Source organism: Helicoverpa zea, chromosome 21 (genome assembly GCF_022581195.2).
Source record: "Helicoverpa zea isolate HzStark_Cry1AcR chromosome 21, ilHelZeax1.1, whole genome shotgun sequence".
Lineage (NCBI taxonomy): Eukaryota > Metazoa > Arthropoda > Insecta > Lepidoptera > Noctuidae > Helicoverpa > Helicoverpa zea.
The window spans coordinates 302,970-317,789 of NC_061472.1; the positions used below are offsets into that span (position 1 = coordinate 302,970).

Below are 14,820 nucleotides of genomic sequence, written 5' to 3' on the forward strand. Positions count from 1 at the left end.
GTAGTTCTCGTGGCCCGAAGTGTAATACGTGTGTTAGTGATGTTATTGGAAAACTTGGAGCTGAGCGCTATACAATGTAGCCGGGATCACTCGGATCGCTCGAATCGCTCGGAGCGCTCAGGTCGCTCACATCGCTCGCTTAGCTCATCGCGGTCACTCGCTTCTTTAATAACGCTGTTTGTATGCTAATGTTTGCATTTTTAGTTGATTTTCGATATTGGGTGCGCTTTTTTATTGAGAGTTTTAAAAAGTAACGGTTAAGAATTCATGCAGATATTTTCAGGTGTTTTATTTCTTAACTGGTTTTATAGATTTCAATTGGGAGTGTAACATACACTTGTTTTTCCTCTAAATTCTATATACTATAAACCTTAGGTACGACAAAAGAAATATTTTTTCATTACATCTTCTTTGACATATATTATTTACGAGGCAGGTAACAAAGGAATCCCATTGTCCTTCATATAATCATAACAAGTAATAAAGTACAGAACACGCAGCAGTAAGCCAATCGTAAATCCCTCGTAAAATTCATGCTACGTGTGCGATATGTTGGGTGGACTTGATCTACTGATGCTCACTTACACTGTGGTTTGAATCAACGGTATAACTTTGTTAATACTAATTGAAATGGCAATTACCAGATCTCTTATGTAAAATAATCTGTATATTTCTGAAACCATCATTTTCAGTCCGCAGAAATATTAAAAAAAAAATGGATTGTTTTTCTTCGTTCAGTATCTTGTTTTATTTTTAGAATTCATGTATCAATTATGGTCATGAAAAAATATTTTATTATCAAGCAGAAAATAACCTCATACAGAAAACCAAACAAATCAGAAATGGTTTGTTATTTTCCCAATATATCGGCACACTCATACGCTATCGGGCAACTGTCACGTTTAACAAATTTGTTAGGCAAAAAAACTCGAGGGGACATCCATTTATTATCCATTTTGTCGTGTGTATCGCGGGTCCATTAATAACGGGGACTTATCCCGCTCTAATCTGCCTCTCATTGCTTTCCGCGGCTGATTCTTTTTCGCGCCAAAAACGCCGCCATATTGCTATCCGAACAGATTTATGGCGCGGATTAAGCGTTTGATAAATAATAAAATAAAAAATCTGCGTGTGTTTTGTTTATTGCCGCGGTTGCGTTTAGTGTTAGAGTTCAAACCGAAAAACCGTAAATATAAATGATAGGAGGTTCTTTAAATACATATTTGGCAAAAATCTCCACATAATAAGTACTTCCTAATACTGAATGTGTTAAAACAAACGAAATTAAGAATGTATATAAAATAAACGTCTTTCAAAATCCAATTAAACCGAAAACACAAATTAAACGGAAACTACGAAAGTGATTCACAAAAGAATAAAATACCTAGTCGCGTGGGGATCCGCAAACAAGCACACAGCACTTTACATACATATGTGTAAGATTTTCAATTTGTACCGGCTTGATCCCATTTTATCGGGGATTCCTCTGAGGGATCGAGGGATAAGGGATGGAGGGAGGATGTTTTCCCGACATGCGAGGACGTTATGCGATGCCAAATGAGTGATCGAAGTGTTTGTTCTATAGTTAAGATAGGGTTCCGATGTTTTCGCGAAAACTATTTATGTTGCCTATCGGTTTTATTATGTTATGGCGGTTAGTGGTGTGGTGGATGGGGGCTATATTGCTTTGGATTGCTATTTTTTTGTTAGGCAGTTATGTGAGTTTTATCGAGTTTTTTTGTGAAGATTAGTAACAATATTAAGATGTTTGTAAACCAACCTTATAATATAGACTAAAAGCTTCATCAGCATCCCTAAAATAAAACTTAAACACCACTGACTAATCAAAAGCCACCCTCCAACTAAACGTTAAACCGAACGTTTAAACAACAAAATCTCGCATTAAACATTTGTACACAAGCAAAGCACTTAAACCGTCATAAGGCTGGTTACACACAGTTTAAAATTCCCGCAATGGCCGCCGGCCGATAAGACAAACGAATGCGCATTAGCAAGCCGGCGACGCCTCATAACAACGCACTAATACCTTAATTTAAATTTAAATGACGTCTAAGCCCCGGCCGATAGTATCGCGTGCTGGGGCTGATCATCATCGGAATTGGTTTGTCTGTTTTGTGTGGAATATTGATGTTCCATATTTTTTAGGGGCCGGCTTTTGGTTTTATGTGAATTGTTTCTGCATTTTTTTTCGATTCATAAAACAAAAATTGGTATATCACAAAATCATCAAATGGCCAATGCGTATTTTAAAAGAATTATGTAGGTAATTCTGTAGAAATAATTTGATAAAAGATTCAACAGTTAGATATAAACATAAAACCCATAAAAATGTATTTCAATTGTATTTTTTTCAAAAATGTCAATAAAATACCGGAACACAAAATCACTTTATTTCCACCAAATTATATTCGGTTATGCTCAATTTATTCCCCCATGCTAGGCCAGTGCTACACGCGAGCGGCGGCTGATGAGAGGCTTACACGGCCGATAAGCCGGATTACAGCCGTGTGCGCCCACCCTAACTTTAAACTTTCCAGATATGTTCGCCGATAAGGAAATAAAGTGAGACCGTGACGTATGTGTTTATCTGAGTTGGGGCATAAAATAGCTGAAGATATTTTTTGCAATAAAAATGTAAGCTGAGGCTTTGAAATGTAACTCCTAGTGTTTTCATTTGTAGTAATTATAATAACAAAGCATTTCTAGTATTTTTGCCGGTACAGAGGACCTCTGTTTTAGGCACCACCCTCTGCAACAAAAATCAAATTACACACCAATTTTAAACTCAAAAAAACTGATAGCAAACTTTTACAATTACAGAAAAAGTAATCACAAAAGAAAGTCACAAATTAATAACAAAGGTAGGCAGAATTCATTAGACGCCTCCTATCAAAAATCTCTGCCGTTTCATTAACTTGAACAAAAAAAAACACGAAAAAAGAAGTGTCACCGAAAGAGCACAGATTAAATTTTAAAGGCACTTTTTCTAAATTAATTAATAAGGGTGAGGTGACCGAGGGAAAAAATTAAATGTCAAAATTACAACAAGATTCGCCTTAATTATGATGTCGCCGGGGCTGCGCGCACTAATTACATTTTCTTAATTTGCAAACTTTCTGGCTCTTTGTGTTTTTAGCTGTTATGATTTTTTCGTGTAGTGCGCTGCTTTCAGGTAATTATTGTTACATTTTGGTATTAGAACTTGTATGTTTTTTTATTAAACTATGTCTTTATAGCACGTTATTACAATATGATGTTGCTGTCGAAGATCGCTCTAACAGTACTAAGTGTCCTAAAATGTCAGATAAAAACTACTCAATCTAGTTTGTTAGGCCCTTCTTGCCCAAAAAGCTTTTCGTTTTCAATACAGCAAGATTATCACCGTGACGGGTATTATATCCACAACACGTAGATTATAAAATGGTGCAACAGCAATATCTTATTACGAGTACAATATCTTGGAACGATCACTTAAGCGTGCCGTCAGTGATTCCGTGCGCCTCAGTACGGCGCGCTCCCGGGAACATTATCTGTATGGAGCGGATGACACCCCCGCGACTTTACGGCCGCCGGCCTCGCTAAACGCGCCACATTAAAATTTTTATTTTCACTTCAAGTTTGCACAAAAAAGGGGTGTATTTTTTCTCATTGCCCACCGGGGACGGCCAAATTGAAGATAATTCAGTTTATCGCTTTAATATCTCTTTGTCTTTCAAAATTTGCAAATGAGTTTTTTTAATAACGCCGAATTTGTAGCGGCCGTGCCTTCCTCTAATCCTTTTATGATTTATAGCCGTCATGCGGATACAGACTTGCTTAATGAAGTTTCGCCTTTCATTTTTTTGTTTTGTTTATTAGATTCAACCCCTTAATTTTGATATCGTAATCTTCTGTTTTTACAGAACCAGTTTTGTTGGTCACATTGTATAACATTTGTTTAGTTAAGTGTTCAAATAAGTAGTAACAGTTTAAAACTATGACTTCAAAAGTCCATTTCTGCGGCGTTGTTGGCAAATACTGCAAAAAAATCGCCCGCAAACAGAATAAAAAATAAAACACAAACAGAGCCAATAACAATTCAAAAAAAACAATGTTTGCATATGAATAGGTTGCATCGGATGCGTTTGCCTTTTCCCTCGTCCATTAGTGGCGAGCCATCGATCAAACACACAATTCCAATTTACCCGAAGCCACAAATTCTTCAAAACGACTGTCCGATCTCGCGCAAATAAAGATAAAAAATAAATTGGCGCGCCGCGGTGGTTTTTGTTGCTCTATGTTGTATTCGTGTGTAGATACGTATTGCAATGTATGGGCGGGGCGATTGGCTTTTTATGGGCTGTCCTTTTTGGCGATAGCGTCATGTATATTACTTAGTACATTCCGAAATACACAGTAGGGGTACAAGACATCCATATTGACTACAATAGTACAGTTTGTCTGAATAACAATAAGTACCTAACAAAATTCTTACATTATAGGTATGCCACCTAAATCAAAGTAGAAGTACCTATATGCAGGCTATATACGAAATAGGTTGATCGGTACAAAAGCTTACTCCATTTCAGATGGAGTAATGAAGCATTTCATATATTGTTATTTTAACGTTGCCAATTTAAGCCTTTGTTTTAAACATGATTCCGCTGAAGTTATCTTTAATCAACAAGTACGTACGTAATCTTAATAGCTCATATTTCTCGGCGATCTTAAGCAATCGTTTAACTCAAATAACGCCAGTTTAGTTATAAAACGCGTTGTTAAAGTGATTACGGCTACAATTAACATTCGACCGCGGTTCAATTAAACTAACTGTTGGTAGTTAAATGCACATTTATTGAGCCCCGTGATTTATTTTTGACTTTCTTTTAAATATTTTTGAAGTTTTCTGGCTATGGGAAAGGCTACATGTACTACCTTCTGTAGAAGTTTATGTATTTACTTTATTTTGTGAATTATCTTTATGGCTTGAATAATATTGAGTGAACTTCAACTTATATTAGTCTAGTTTGAATGTTGGGGCAGTGTTTGTTTTGAAAAATTTTATTGATACTTAGTAAATTCAGATCTTTTTATATTTCGAAATATCTTCAAATGCTTACCAGTAAAGTGGGGTTAACCTAAAATAAAGATATTATATTATTGTATATTGTCTGTGTGTAACCTCAAAAGTATCTACCCCATCAGGTAAAGAAAGTCTTTTGAAAATCTTTTTGTTCAGTGTACCTACCTATATCTCAACTTCAAATAATCAATAATTACTAACCGCCTTTCAACTACGTTCCAATTCGCACAGTAGCCGCTACTGACAGACATGACACGCAGTATACTCTGTGCTCAAGCTGCGCAGGCGCACAGATGATCTGTTAGATGTGTAGCAATCACGATCACTTGGCGTTACCGTTAGGTTTGTAAGTCATAAGCGGCAGCGGGTATTGTATGTATTAACTAATTTAATCATTTATTAGGTCTGTGTTTCGTTGAGTATTTAAATAATAAATCTGCGTGAATTAATGTTGATAACTGTCAGGTCTATTCTTCAGATATTTTTGAAAAAAATTAAAACTCTAAAAAATTAAAATACTCTCAAAATTGTAAGTCCTCAGTAAAGTCAACGAGATTTGCAGGTGATGCCTTCTATTTGTTTTTTTATCTTCACTATCAAATGTAAGCTATGACCAAATTCAAACATAAAAAAGTATGAACATACCTATTAGTTCCCATTTCTCTCAAAATTCAGACCACACAACAAATTGCCGACAACATAACGACTGCAAGTGAAGCGTGAAGCTTATTAATAATTATCATTTCGCTATTAGCTGCCGACTGATCTCTTATTGATTGATACAATGTTCGGTAAAAACTTACTCTTAATAACAGCTGAGACAAATGATGGAATACAAGCTGAGGTGTTGCTCCCACGCAGATTATGAGATTAAAGATCGACTTGATTGTTCTTATTATTCTTATTATCTAAGATTATTTGGCGCCTTTGCGAATGGTATATATATACTTAGGTAGATAATCGTGCTTTTTTGGAATGACATAAAAAATAGGGATAAAAATGCAGAACAGTGGCTTCATGAGTTTTATCACACACACTTTGATAAAGAACTTGAAAATAATTGTAATAGTCAGTCTTTTAATAAAAGTTTAGGTAGGTCTACAGTAGGATACCAAGTAATTTTTTTCCTGTGTGTAACACTTGTAAACATTTTAATATTAAAAAAATATGAACGCAAACACACATTAATATATTAAGTGGTGTCTACAAAAAATACATACCTACTAGTTTAAATCCTTTTTTATTCGAAATCGAAGCAATTAGCTTACAAGATGACACTCGAAAAAGTCCCGGTGATTAAGGCTGGGCACACATTAGGCGACGCGACAAATCGCCGCGACTATTAAGTGGAGCAAAGGGTGCGATAAGTCGCGGTGACAAATGACGCTGCGACGCCTAATGATGTCGGCTTTAGTCGCAGTAACGTTTGATTACATCTGCTTTACGCGACTGCGGGAATGTGCTACGTGGGGTACAACGTGTGTGATTTTGTGGAATCGTATCTGTGTGTGAATGTTATAATGATTTCCTAAATGTATTGCGTGTTAACATGGCGTAGAATTTGCATTTACTGCTTGAGACATGGATTGGATTTCATAAAATAACATGCATCGTTTCCAAAGTTATTTTTTCAGTATAATTACTATTGAAAAACATAAGTGTGTTGTTTCATCATGTTGTATTGTGTTATTTCCACATGTTACAGACATATACTTAAATTACACAATACAGCAACTGAATATAATATTCATAAGCTGTCAATTCTTATCTATAAATCACACATCTCATCATGAGAAAAATTGAAATATGACGTGACTAGCGTTCTTATGTGAAATTGACTGGGATATATTTGAAATCCAATGCACTTTTACATGCTCCGTCTTTTTAAAAACTCAAATTTATAAAACTCACTTGAACTTGTTATCTACTAGAAAATTGTTATCCTCTTAATCTTTTCTAATCCTGCTTAAATTGTCTACCGTTCCTATAAGTTCCATCAAAATTGAGTCAAATCCTCTTTAACATAAAGCTTACTTCCACTACGTTAATACACACACGAAACGAGTACATCAACTTAAAAGCAACAAACATAATTCCACGCGCACAAAAACATGAATTCATTGTAATTAATTACCTGTATAACAACATGGCGGCTGTTTATTCGCCATGGCTACTGAAACACCATTATCCCTATCAAGCCATTACCGAGCTCTCTTGTGAAAAATAATAGTTGTTCACATAATTACCCGACCCTACCCTACCGAGAGAGACAGGGAGTTTCCATTCATAGGGTGAACAGAGACGGGTGTATTCTCAGCGGCCCGTCTTCGAACACTTAAGTAATTGAATGGTACGGAGGGTAAGACGGGTATAAAAGTATGAACGAAAAATGGAAAATAATATTACAAGTAAGAAGTAAGGGTATTGTGAAGGGGGCAGTTCTCATATAGCTCGTAAAATGCTTTGATGAGCGTATGCTGGGCCGAGGTGTTTACTCGTAGGCTGCTGTTGGCACTAAATATACACTTACGTAAATGACACATTCTCAAGTTGTGAACAATCTCGTATATGTTTCAGTAAGTATGTAATGTAATGTTGTTGTGGAAACAATGTTTTGGGTGACTCGGTGTCTTTCTTTCTGAATTTTTTGTCTTTTACAAAAGGTTGAAGAGAATATGAAGCTATTTTATTTTGAGGCAATGTTTGTTACGTTAACCATAGCGATTAAGATCGGCCTTCTAATTTACTTTTATTCTTGTGACCTCATTGATACTGAATGAACAAAATGAACAATAATTAAATTCTAAAACAACAAAAAGCACATCTACCCAATTACAACAACATTTTCCCGCATCATCATCTTGTAATTCCAACACAACATTAGCTACATCTCCATTGCTCGCAAGTTCCAGCGGCCGTCCGTCAAGACGAGCGGAGTCGCGTCATAAACTAAGTCGCCCATCAACTCCGCGAATATAAAACCAAATGGTCCAATGATAATACGTATATATTACTATTGTGTTGTTTTCCCGTCGCATATTTTTTATTGCGCCTGTGTATCGAGTCGGCCGATTTATTTTTATAACTTTATGTAATGTCGCAGTGTCGTAAATGTGTAGCGGGACTTATTTATAGTGTTACTTACAGGAGCAGGTTTCGCGTAGTAGTTTCATGTTGGCGGATTATTTGGATTACTTAGTTCATGATTCTAGTCTATTTACTTATATTACTTTACAATTATGTTATATTATTTTAATGACCAGCATTAAAAGGTTATAGTAATATAATATTTTGCTATGAAAAACGAATTTCAATGAATCACAAGTACCTACTTGCCTAAATTATTTTTCCTTTATTCAATTCATTTCTGAAAAATAGATTATCCATTTCCGCCCTAAATACCGCCATTTATGCCAAACTATATTTCACACAAACTTGATATAAATCAAGACACGTTAATAATGTTCTTTAGTGAGGTATTTACGACTAGTAGCAGCGCCTGGCGTTGCCTGCTAATGAACAAGTACCATCAAAGCGTCGTTATAGCGCGTTAGGTGTTATAGCTTGTGGTGGGACACTGGCTTTACGAATAGTTTGTTGGGATTGAAACATTAGGCGACAATATAACTATTAATATAATTGTTAGTTCTTGAACCTAAGGATTTATTCATATATTCCTATTCATACCTAAGGATTTTAGTCCTGAAAAACTTTCCCACCATCTAAAAATAAAACACATAAGTAATAATATATTTCTTTACCGTGTTTTGAAGTCAGTATCGCATAAGGATATTTGTAAAATTGTTTATGAGAACAGATTTAAAAGTATATACCTTCATCAATCTGAGTCTTTTTTTGATTTTTGCAAAACGGATAGGAAGATACCTTAAAACAACTTCATTTCTTTCGCAATCAATGAAATCAATCATTTTAATGAAGAGGTGTATATTAACATTTTAATGTCTGATATATTTACAGTTGCCATTAAACTCTGCCTACAATGTTATAGTCTATATTTTATGCGTTACAGTAGACAAATATATTAGCAGGGTCATGTAAAGCAAGTCAGTAGGAAAATACTAAAAGTGATGTAAATTGTAGCAGGCAGATAAATCTTTAATCGTTGTCAGTCTAGATTAATGAGGTTGTCATATAACCTTAGAGCTTTCGTCTTTGTATCCTCTAAAACTGTACGACAGTGAAGTCATAACAGGCAATTTTCAGCCTTCAATGAATGGCTAAACTTTCAGAATATTAAAGAATAATGAGAATTGAGACGAGAAATGTCTATTACGTGCTTATTGTTAAAAACATGTATTATCATGTGAAAAGGCTAGCTTGAATCTTTCAGTTTTATAAAGCGAAAGCACAGACACTGCAAACAAAGCACTTTCTTATCTATTAGAACAATAGGTATGTACCATGGGGTATTTCAGCAGTTGACCAAACGCTACAGCTAACACGGAATATCATCGATGTACTAAAATGTGCTCCAATTAAGTGTCGTTGTTAACATAACGAGGAGAGCTAATTCCGCTCGGCCATGATGCCCTTATAATGACATCGACATCTGTTCAGCGCTCATCGACAGCGCCCCGAGCCTAATCATGAAAACCTATTTATGACCTAATTAAACTGTGCCGGCCGCCGCGACAGAGACGCAACGTGTCACCTCACACGCGCGCGAGCGAGACAACACACTCCCCGGGCCAGTGATTAATGATTGTTATATGGCTGGTTAAGTACCGTGTAATTTGCAAAACGACCCTTAATTACCGTAGAACACGGCTACTATCGCCGTCTTTGTCGTGAGCGAAGATGTGTCGCGCGCGCGAGCGGGACGGCGGGCTGTTCGTGCTGCGACTTTAAAGGCGGTATTTAATGAGGCATTATGATGTCGACCACGCAGATTAGGTCCTCATAGAGACGCGAGTTGTTTGGTCGCGCTTTATATTCCGCGGCGAGCGAGCAAACACCCTGTGTGCACAGCCAGGCAACGTCTGTGTTTGCCCTGCAGTCTACTAAATAACCGGCTTTTATATTTGCGCTAAGTTTAACGCTCTGCCGATGAAACTTATATTTTCAAAAGTTCATTTCCAGAATTTTCGTTCTTGCGTTCTTTTTCTTCTGAAAATATTAAACCCAAATGATACTCTTATAATTAGAAACAATTCAATAGGACAGCATGATAATGTTCGTGTATATTTCTTTGTCATCAATCAAGCCACCCATTTTCACCAACCACAAGCTTCGCAACTGTTAAATATCTTTCTAACCCTTTATTTCTTCTGCAGGTCTGGTTCCAAAACAGAAGAACAAAATGGCGGAAAAAGCACGCGGCCGAGATGGCGACCGCGAAACGTAAGCAGGAGGAGCTCGGCGAGGAGTGTGACGATCAGGAGCAGCATGACAACGAGTGCAGTGACGAGGAGGAGGCGAAGAGGCCGCGCCTCGACCTTCACCACATGCACCACCAGCTGCCCCACCGGCAGTGACCCCCGGGCCCGGCCCCCGACACCGCCGAGCTGGTCCCGCAGCCCCGAGAATACCCCGCGTACAAGGAGGACGACGCCCCATGCGACCTCTCCAACTGGCAGGTCCGCCGCTATGACGCGCCGCGTGACGGCGACCACCTCCCCGGCGACGCCGTCAGCGGCGACGATGACCAGCCCATCAACTTCGCCTACTACCACTTCTAGTGACGCGAGCGCGGCTTCAGGACTAGTGTGCACTCTGTGTCGGTGATAGACTCTCTGAACTTACCTATAATTATTAATATTTAATTGATACCTTTTTACAGTCACATTGTTTCTTAAAACTTTCAAACGTGTGTCAGATACTGTAAGCGCTATGTAAAAACAATTATATTTAACTAGCTTTATATAACTGTAAATATTTATTGTATAAGTAGTCATGTGATAAATTATAAGTAATTTATTGATAATTTTAGATTTTACATGTATTTTGTGAGCATAAAGTTGTAAATTGTATGAATCTTGATACCGGTGCCAATTTCCTACATGTAGTTATACATACTTCGAGTTAAATGAAGTAGTTGTTATGTTAAAGTTATAGAATTTTCCTAATTTTCGCTCAGTGCCAGGATAAACTATTTAAGTAGTAATTGAGAATATAGTGCCATAAATATTAAGTTGCGCTTGTTCAGACGTACTTCATAATTACCTAACTTTGGTCTTAATCCAAAATTAAATGACGCCAAAGTTCAACAACCTTGTTCAAACTGTATAATTTTATAGACGGCCATTAGCATACTGCAAAAACAATGACTGACACTTAATTTAACGGTGTTTTTTGTCAGCAGTCATTATTTAAAAATATAAGAACATGAAAAATATGAACATATCTACTGAAAGATCGGACGGCCGCCATCTTTAAAATGCAGCCGCGCGACGGCCGACGGGTTAAAACTCACAAATGTTCTCTAAGGTTAAAAGACATTTTTGATTCTATTTAAATTATTTAAACAATCTTAACACATTTTTGTAACGTTGGTTGTTTTGGCAATTTTAATATCAATAAAGTTTTCGAAAAGCCGCAGTTTTAGAACGAATTACTTTTTCAGAGAAAATAAGCTTTCAAATTCTTTTATTATTAGGTTTATCCTACGGTCATACCTCTAGGGAACGACAAGAATTTGTACAGATTTCCTTCTTATTAAGTAAGTGTAAATATAACGATATTTGTAACAACCACGTCGCTGGAGGCATCGCAATATGTATATTGTACATTTTAACTATAAAGTTGTAAATAGATATTTAAACGAATTTAACTATTGTAACTAAACTACGAGTAGTGAACACCACGCGACAGTATTACTATTTAAAAGCTAAATGTGCATTATTTGTACCGGACTGTTTTAACTAAAATTATCTTCTTTTTGTTAACACATTCAAACTTACATAATAAAATGGATGGTTTGTGCACTCATTAGGTACTCTACTGTAAGAATTTTAATTACTGTTCTGCGAATTTTAAAAACAGCAAGATGTATTTTGAAAAATGTTTGACCTTGAAAAAAGCTTAGTAATGTTTATGGAGACAATCCGATGTATATGATTGTTTAATGGTTTTCATTTATATGTGCACATATTTTTTTATCGCATGCAACTTTAATCATAAAAACCTCAAATACTGCACATTTGTCTCTCAAACATCTATTAACACTAAAATAAGTTTAAATAGAAAATGAGCTTCAAAAGTATCGAGATTAATTCGCTTATAAATGCACAGAATATTAAATAAAATACTATAAGTGTGTGTACCATATTGACAGCTTGTCACAACCCACCAGTTGACCTTGACCTCTCAAAGTCTCAAGGTCGAAGGTCATCTCAAAATAATCATGTTTAGATCATAATGAGCGTGGACATACTACGTAATGTGGTTGAAATAAAAAGTTAGTAAAAATATTATATGTTTGATTTTATTTTTTACATCATCATTTGGTCCTTCCTTTTCTTTTACGAAATAGTACGAATAATGCTATGTATTGTTAGTATTACTAATATAACTTTAACAAATACAAACATACAAACATCTAGCCGCGCTACAGTGCAACTATCTGTGTTATGCACACAAACACAATATAGAAAGGCAATGAAAACTGTTGTAGGTACTTAGTTTCGTTTTACGAATGACTGAAGTCAACTTTCTTTAAAATAATTTGTAGATCTACGAATGGGCCTAGCATTGGTGTTCTAAATAGTTTTAATAAGACTATTTTCGTTTGTAAGACATAAAAACACAATCATCATTGCCATCTTTTACCAAAGACATAAATAACTGTGGTTTTATTTAATAACCACAGACATTACCGAGAACATACCACAATCATAATATTTTTCAGAAAATCAAATGATTCACCCACAAGACTAAAACACAAATACAAATCATAAAATCCTACGTTACATGTGTTCATGTTCATTCTCGCTGAAAACCCGAGCACCGAGCCATTCGGATGAACCCATTACATGAATATATAGTAGGCGTAATGTTGGCGCGAGGCACCCAATATTCTATGAGGAACACCTTGTATATTAAGCTAAGAGAGTGTTCCATCTACAGCTTTTATTTCGTCACTTTCCAAATAGAACTGTATCAAGAAATCTTGTTACAACAAAATGTAGAGTTAACCCGACAAAATATCTATTTCCATTCAAAAACCAGAGACAATCAGATTACCTCACTGAACAACATTCTCAAGAAAATCCATTTCCAACACAATTCGTGTAAGAGAACCCGCATCCCGGCAAACAAAGAGAATTCGCGCAATCCTCAATTTTGAACCGTTTCAAATCTGTCAATAAAACATAGCACGCACCGCGGCGCCGCGCTTATCGAACCGATCGTATGTACCATCCTTACATCGGAAAACCTTTAGGTAATCGAAGGAGGCGCGAGCGGGCAAAAATCGCGACGCCACCCGTTGCCATGGCGACCGACCAAGACGGTAAACAACCACTTACACAACATTAAACTTTACCACTAGAAAAATAGAGCTGGCTTTTGAATGTCCGGGCCTGAGTTGTACTACTTGTACAGGCGTGAAGCGGCTTGTAGTTATAAATGTAAAACAGCGTTTACTGGCTGTTAGAGAGAGAGATCGGAGGGAGAGTGGAGTGGGGTTGGTTGTGGGGGGTGTTCTTTCATCTGTTGTGGCCGAGCGATAAGGTGCCGCGTCTACCTTTTATTTATGAGTGTATTTTAAAGCGGGGGTGAGTATGTTACGCAATTGGGCGCGTGATTTGACGCCGGAGGGGTTGTTCACAATGCTGCTGATGCCACTGATAGCACTTCTTGCTGGATGTACTTCGTGAGGGAGGGACTCCCGGCTCGCGGTAAACAGGAACTCTATGTGCATATACTATGTATGTTACGGAATAAACACTTGGTTGGTATATTTTCGTGAGACTGTGAAGTATGAGTTCGGTCACAATATGTGCTTCATTGAAAATATATGTTAGAGTAAAGTGGCGTTCTAAACACTAAGTGTCTGGAAGTCTCTTCGTTTTCTTTGTGTATGAATGCAAGTGCAGCATAGCAAGGAGGTCATGGATATGATTCTGAAAGAAATATAAATGCCGAAGTGTGATCACCTGCTTACATCTTTACATTATATAATTCTATAATTTTGTGACTCGTGCCAAAAGAGGGCATCAAATAAAACGCATAAATCACAATAACAATCAAAACATACAACATGATACCTAAAATAAAGTATTAATCATAAAGTCAAAAACAATAAAATAATTTTATAAGGCAATATTTAATATAGACCTTAATAACTTGCTTCACACCTACAATGTTTGTTTGTTGGGAAACAAAGGAATATTAATGTCGATGAACAATATATCAATATCGATGACTTTGTCAATATTACAACGTGTTCTCTCTTGTTATGGAAATAGTAAAATATAATCGTAGTATAGAAGGTGTTATAAAGATGAAAGGGCTCTTGTAGTATGTTGTTTTAAATCATTCTTTGTAGGTTCTTTTGAATTGACAACATTGTGAACTAAGCAGAATAATGCAAGAGGTGCCCTGACTTTCTCCTAATATCAGAGTTATTATAATAAAAGAGTGTCCAGAAGTGATTTTGTACATAATATATTATACGAGAAAACTGCCGATCCACCACACCCTGTATAGGTATGTCTTTATGCCACTTCTGAGTTTGACCGAATTACTAGCATTTTCTTTGTCTGTGGGCAAATCTT

General features: G+C 36.4%; 1 protein-coding gene across 2 annotated transcripts in view; it reads left to right on the forward strand.

Moving 5' to 3' along the window:
• The window catches only part of LOC124640699 (homeobox protein Nkx-6.2), a 58,001-nt gene extending 45,485 nt beyond the window's left edge, over positions 1-12,516 (forward strand). For both annotated transcript variants that reach the window (XM_047178589.1, XM_047178590.1), the window contains exon 3: positions 10,378-12,516. In XM_047178589.1, the coding sequence (XP_047034545.1) occupies positions 10,378-10,578 (201 nt within the window). In that variant the 3' untranslated portion in view covers positions 10,579-12,516. The remainder of the gene's footprint in view (positions 1-10,377) is intronic.
• The last annotated feature ends 2,304 nt before the right edge of the window (positions 12,517-14,820 follow it).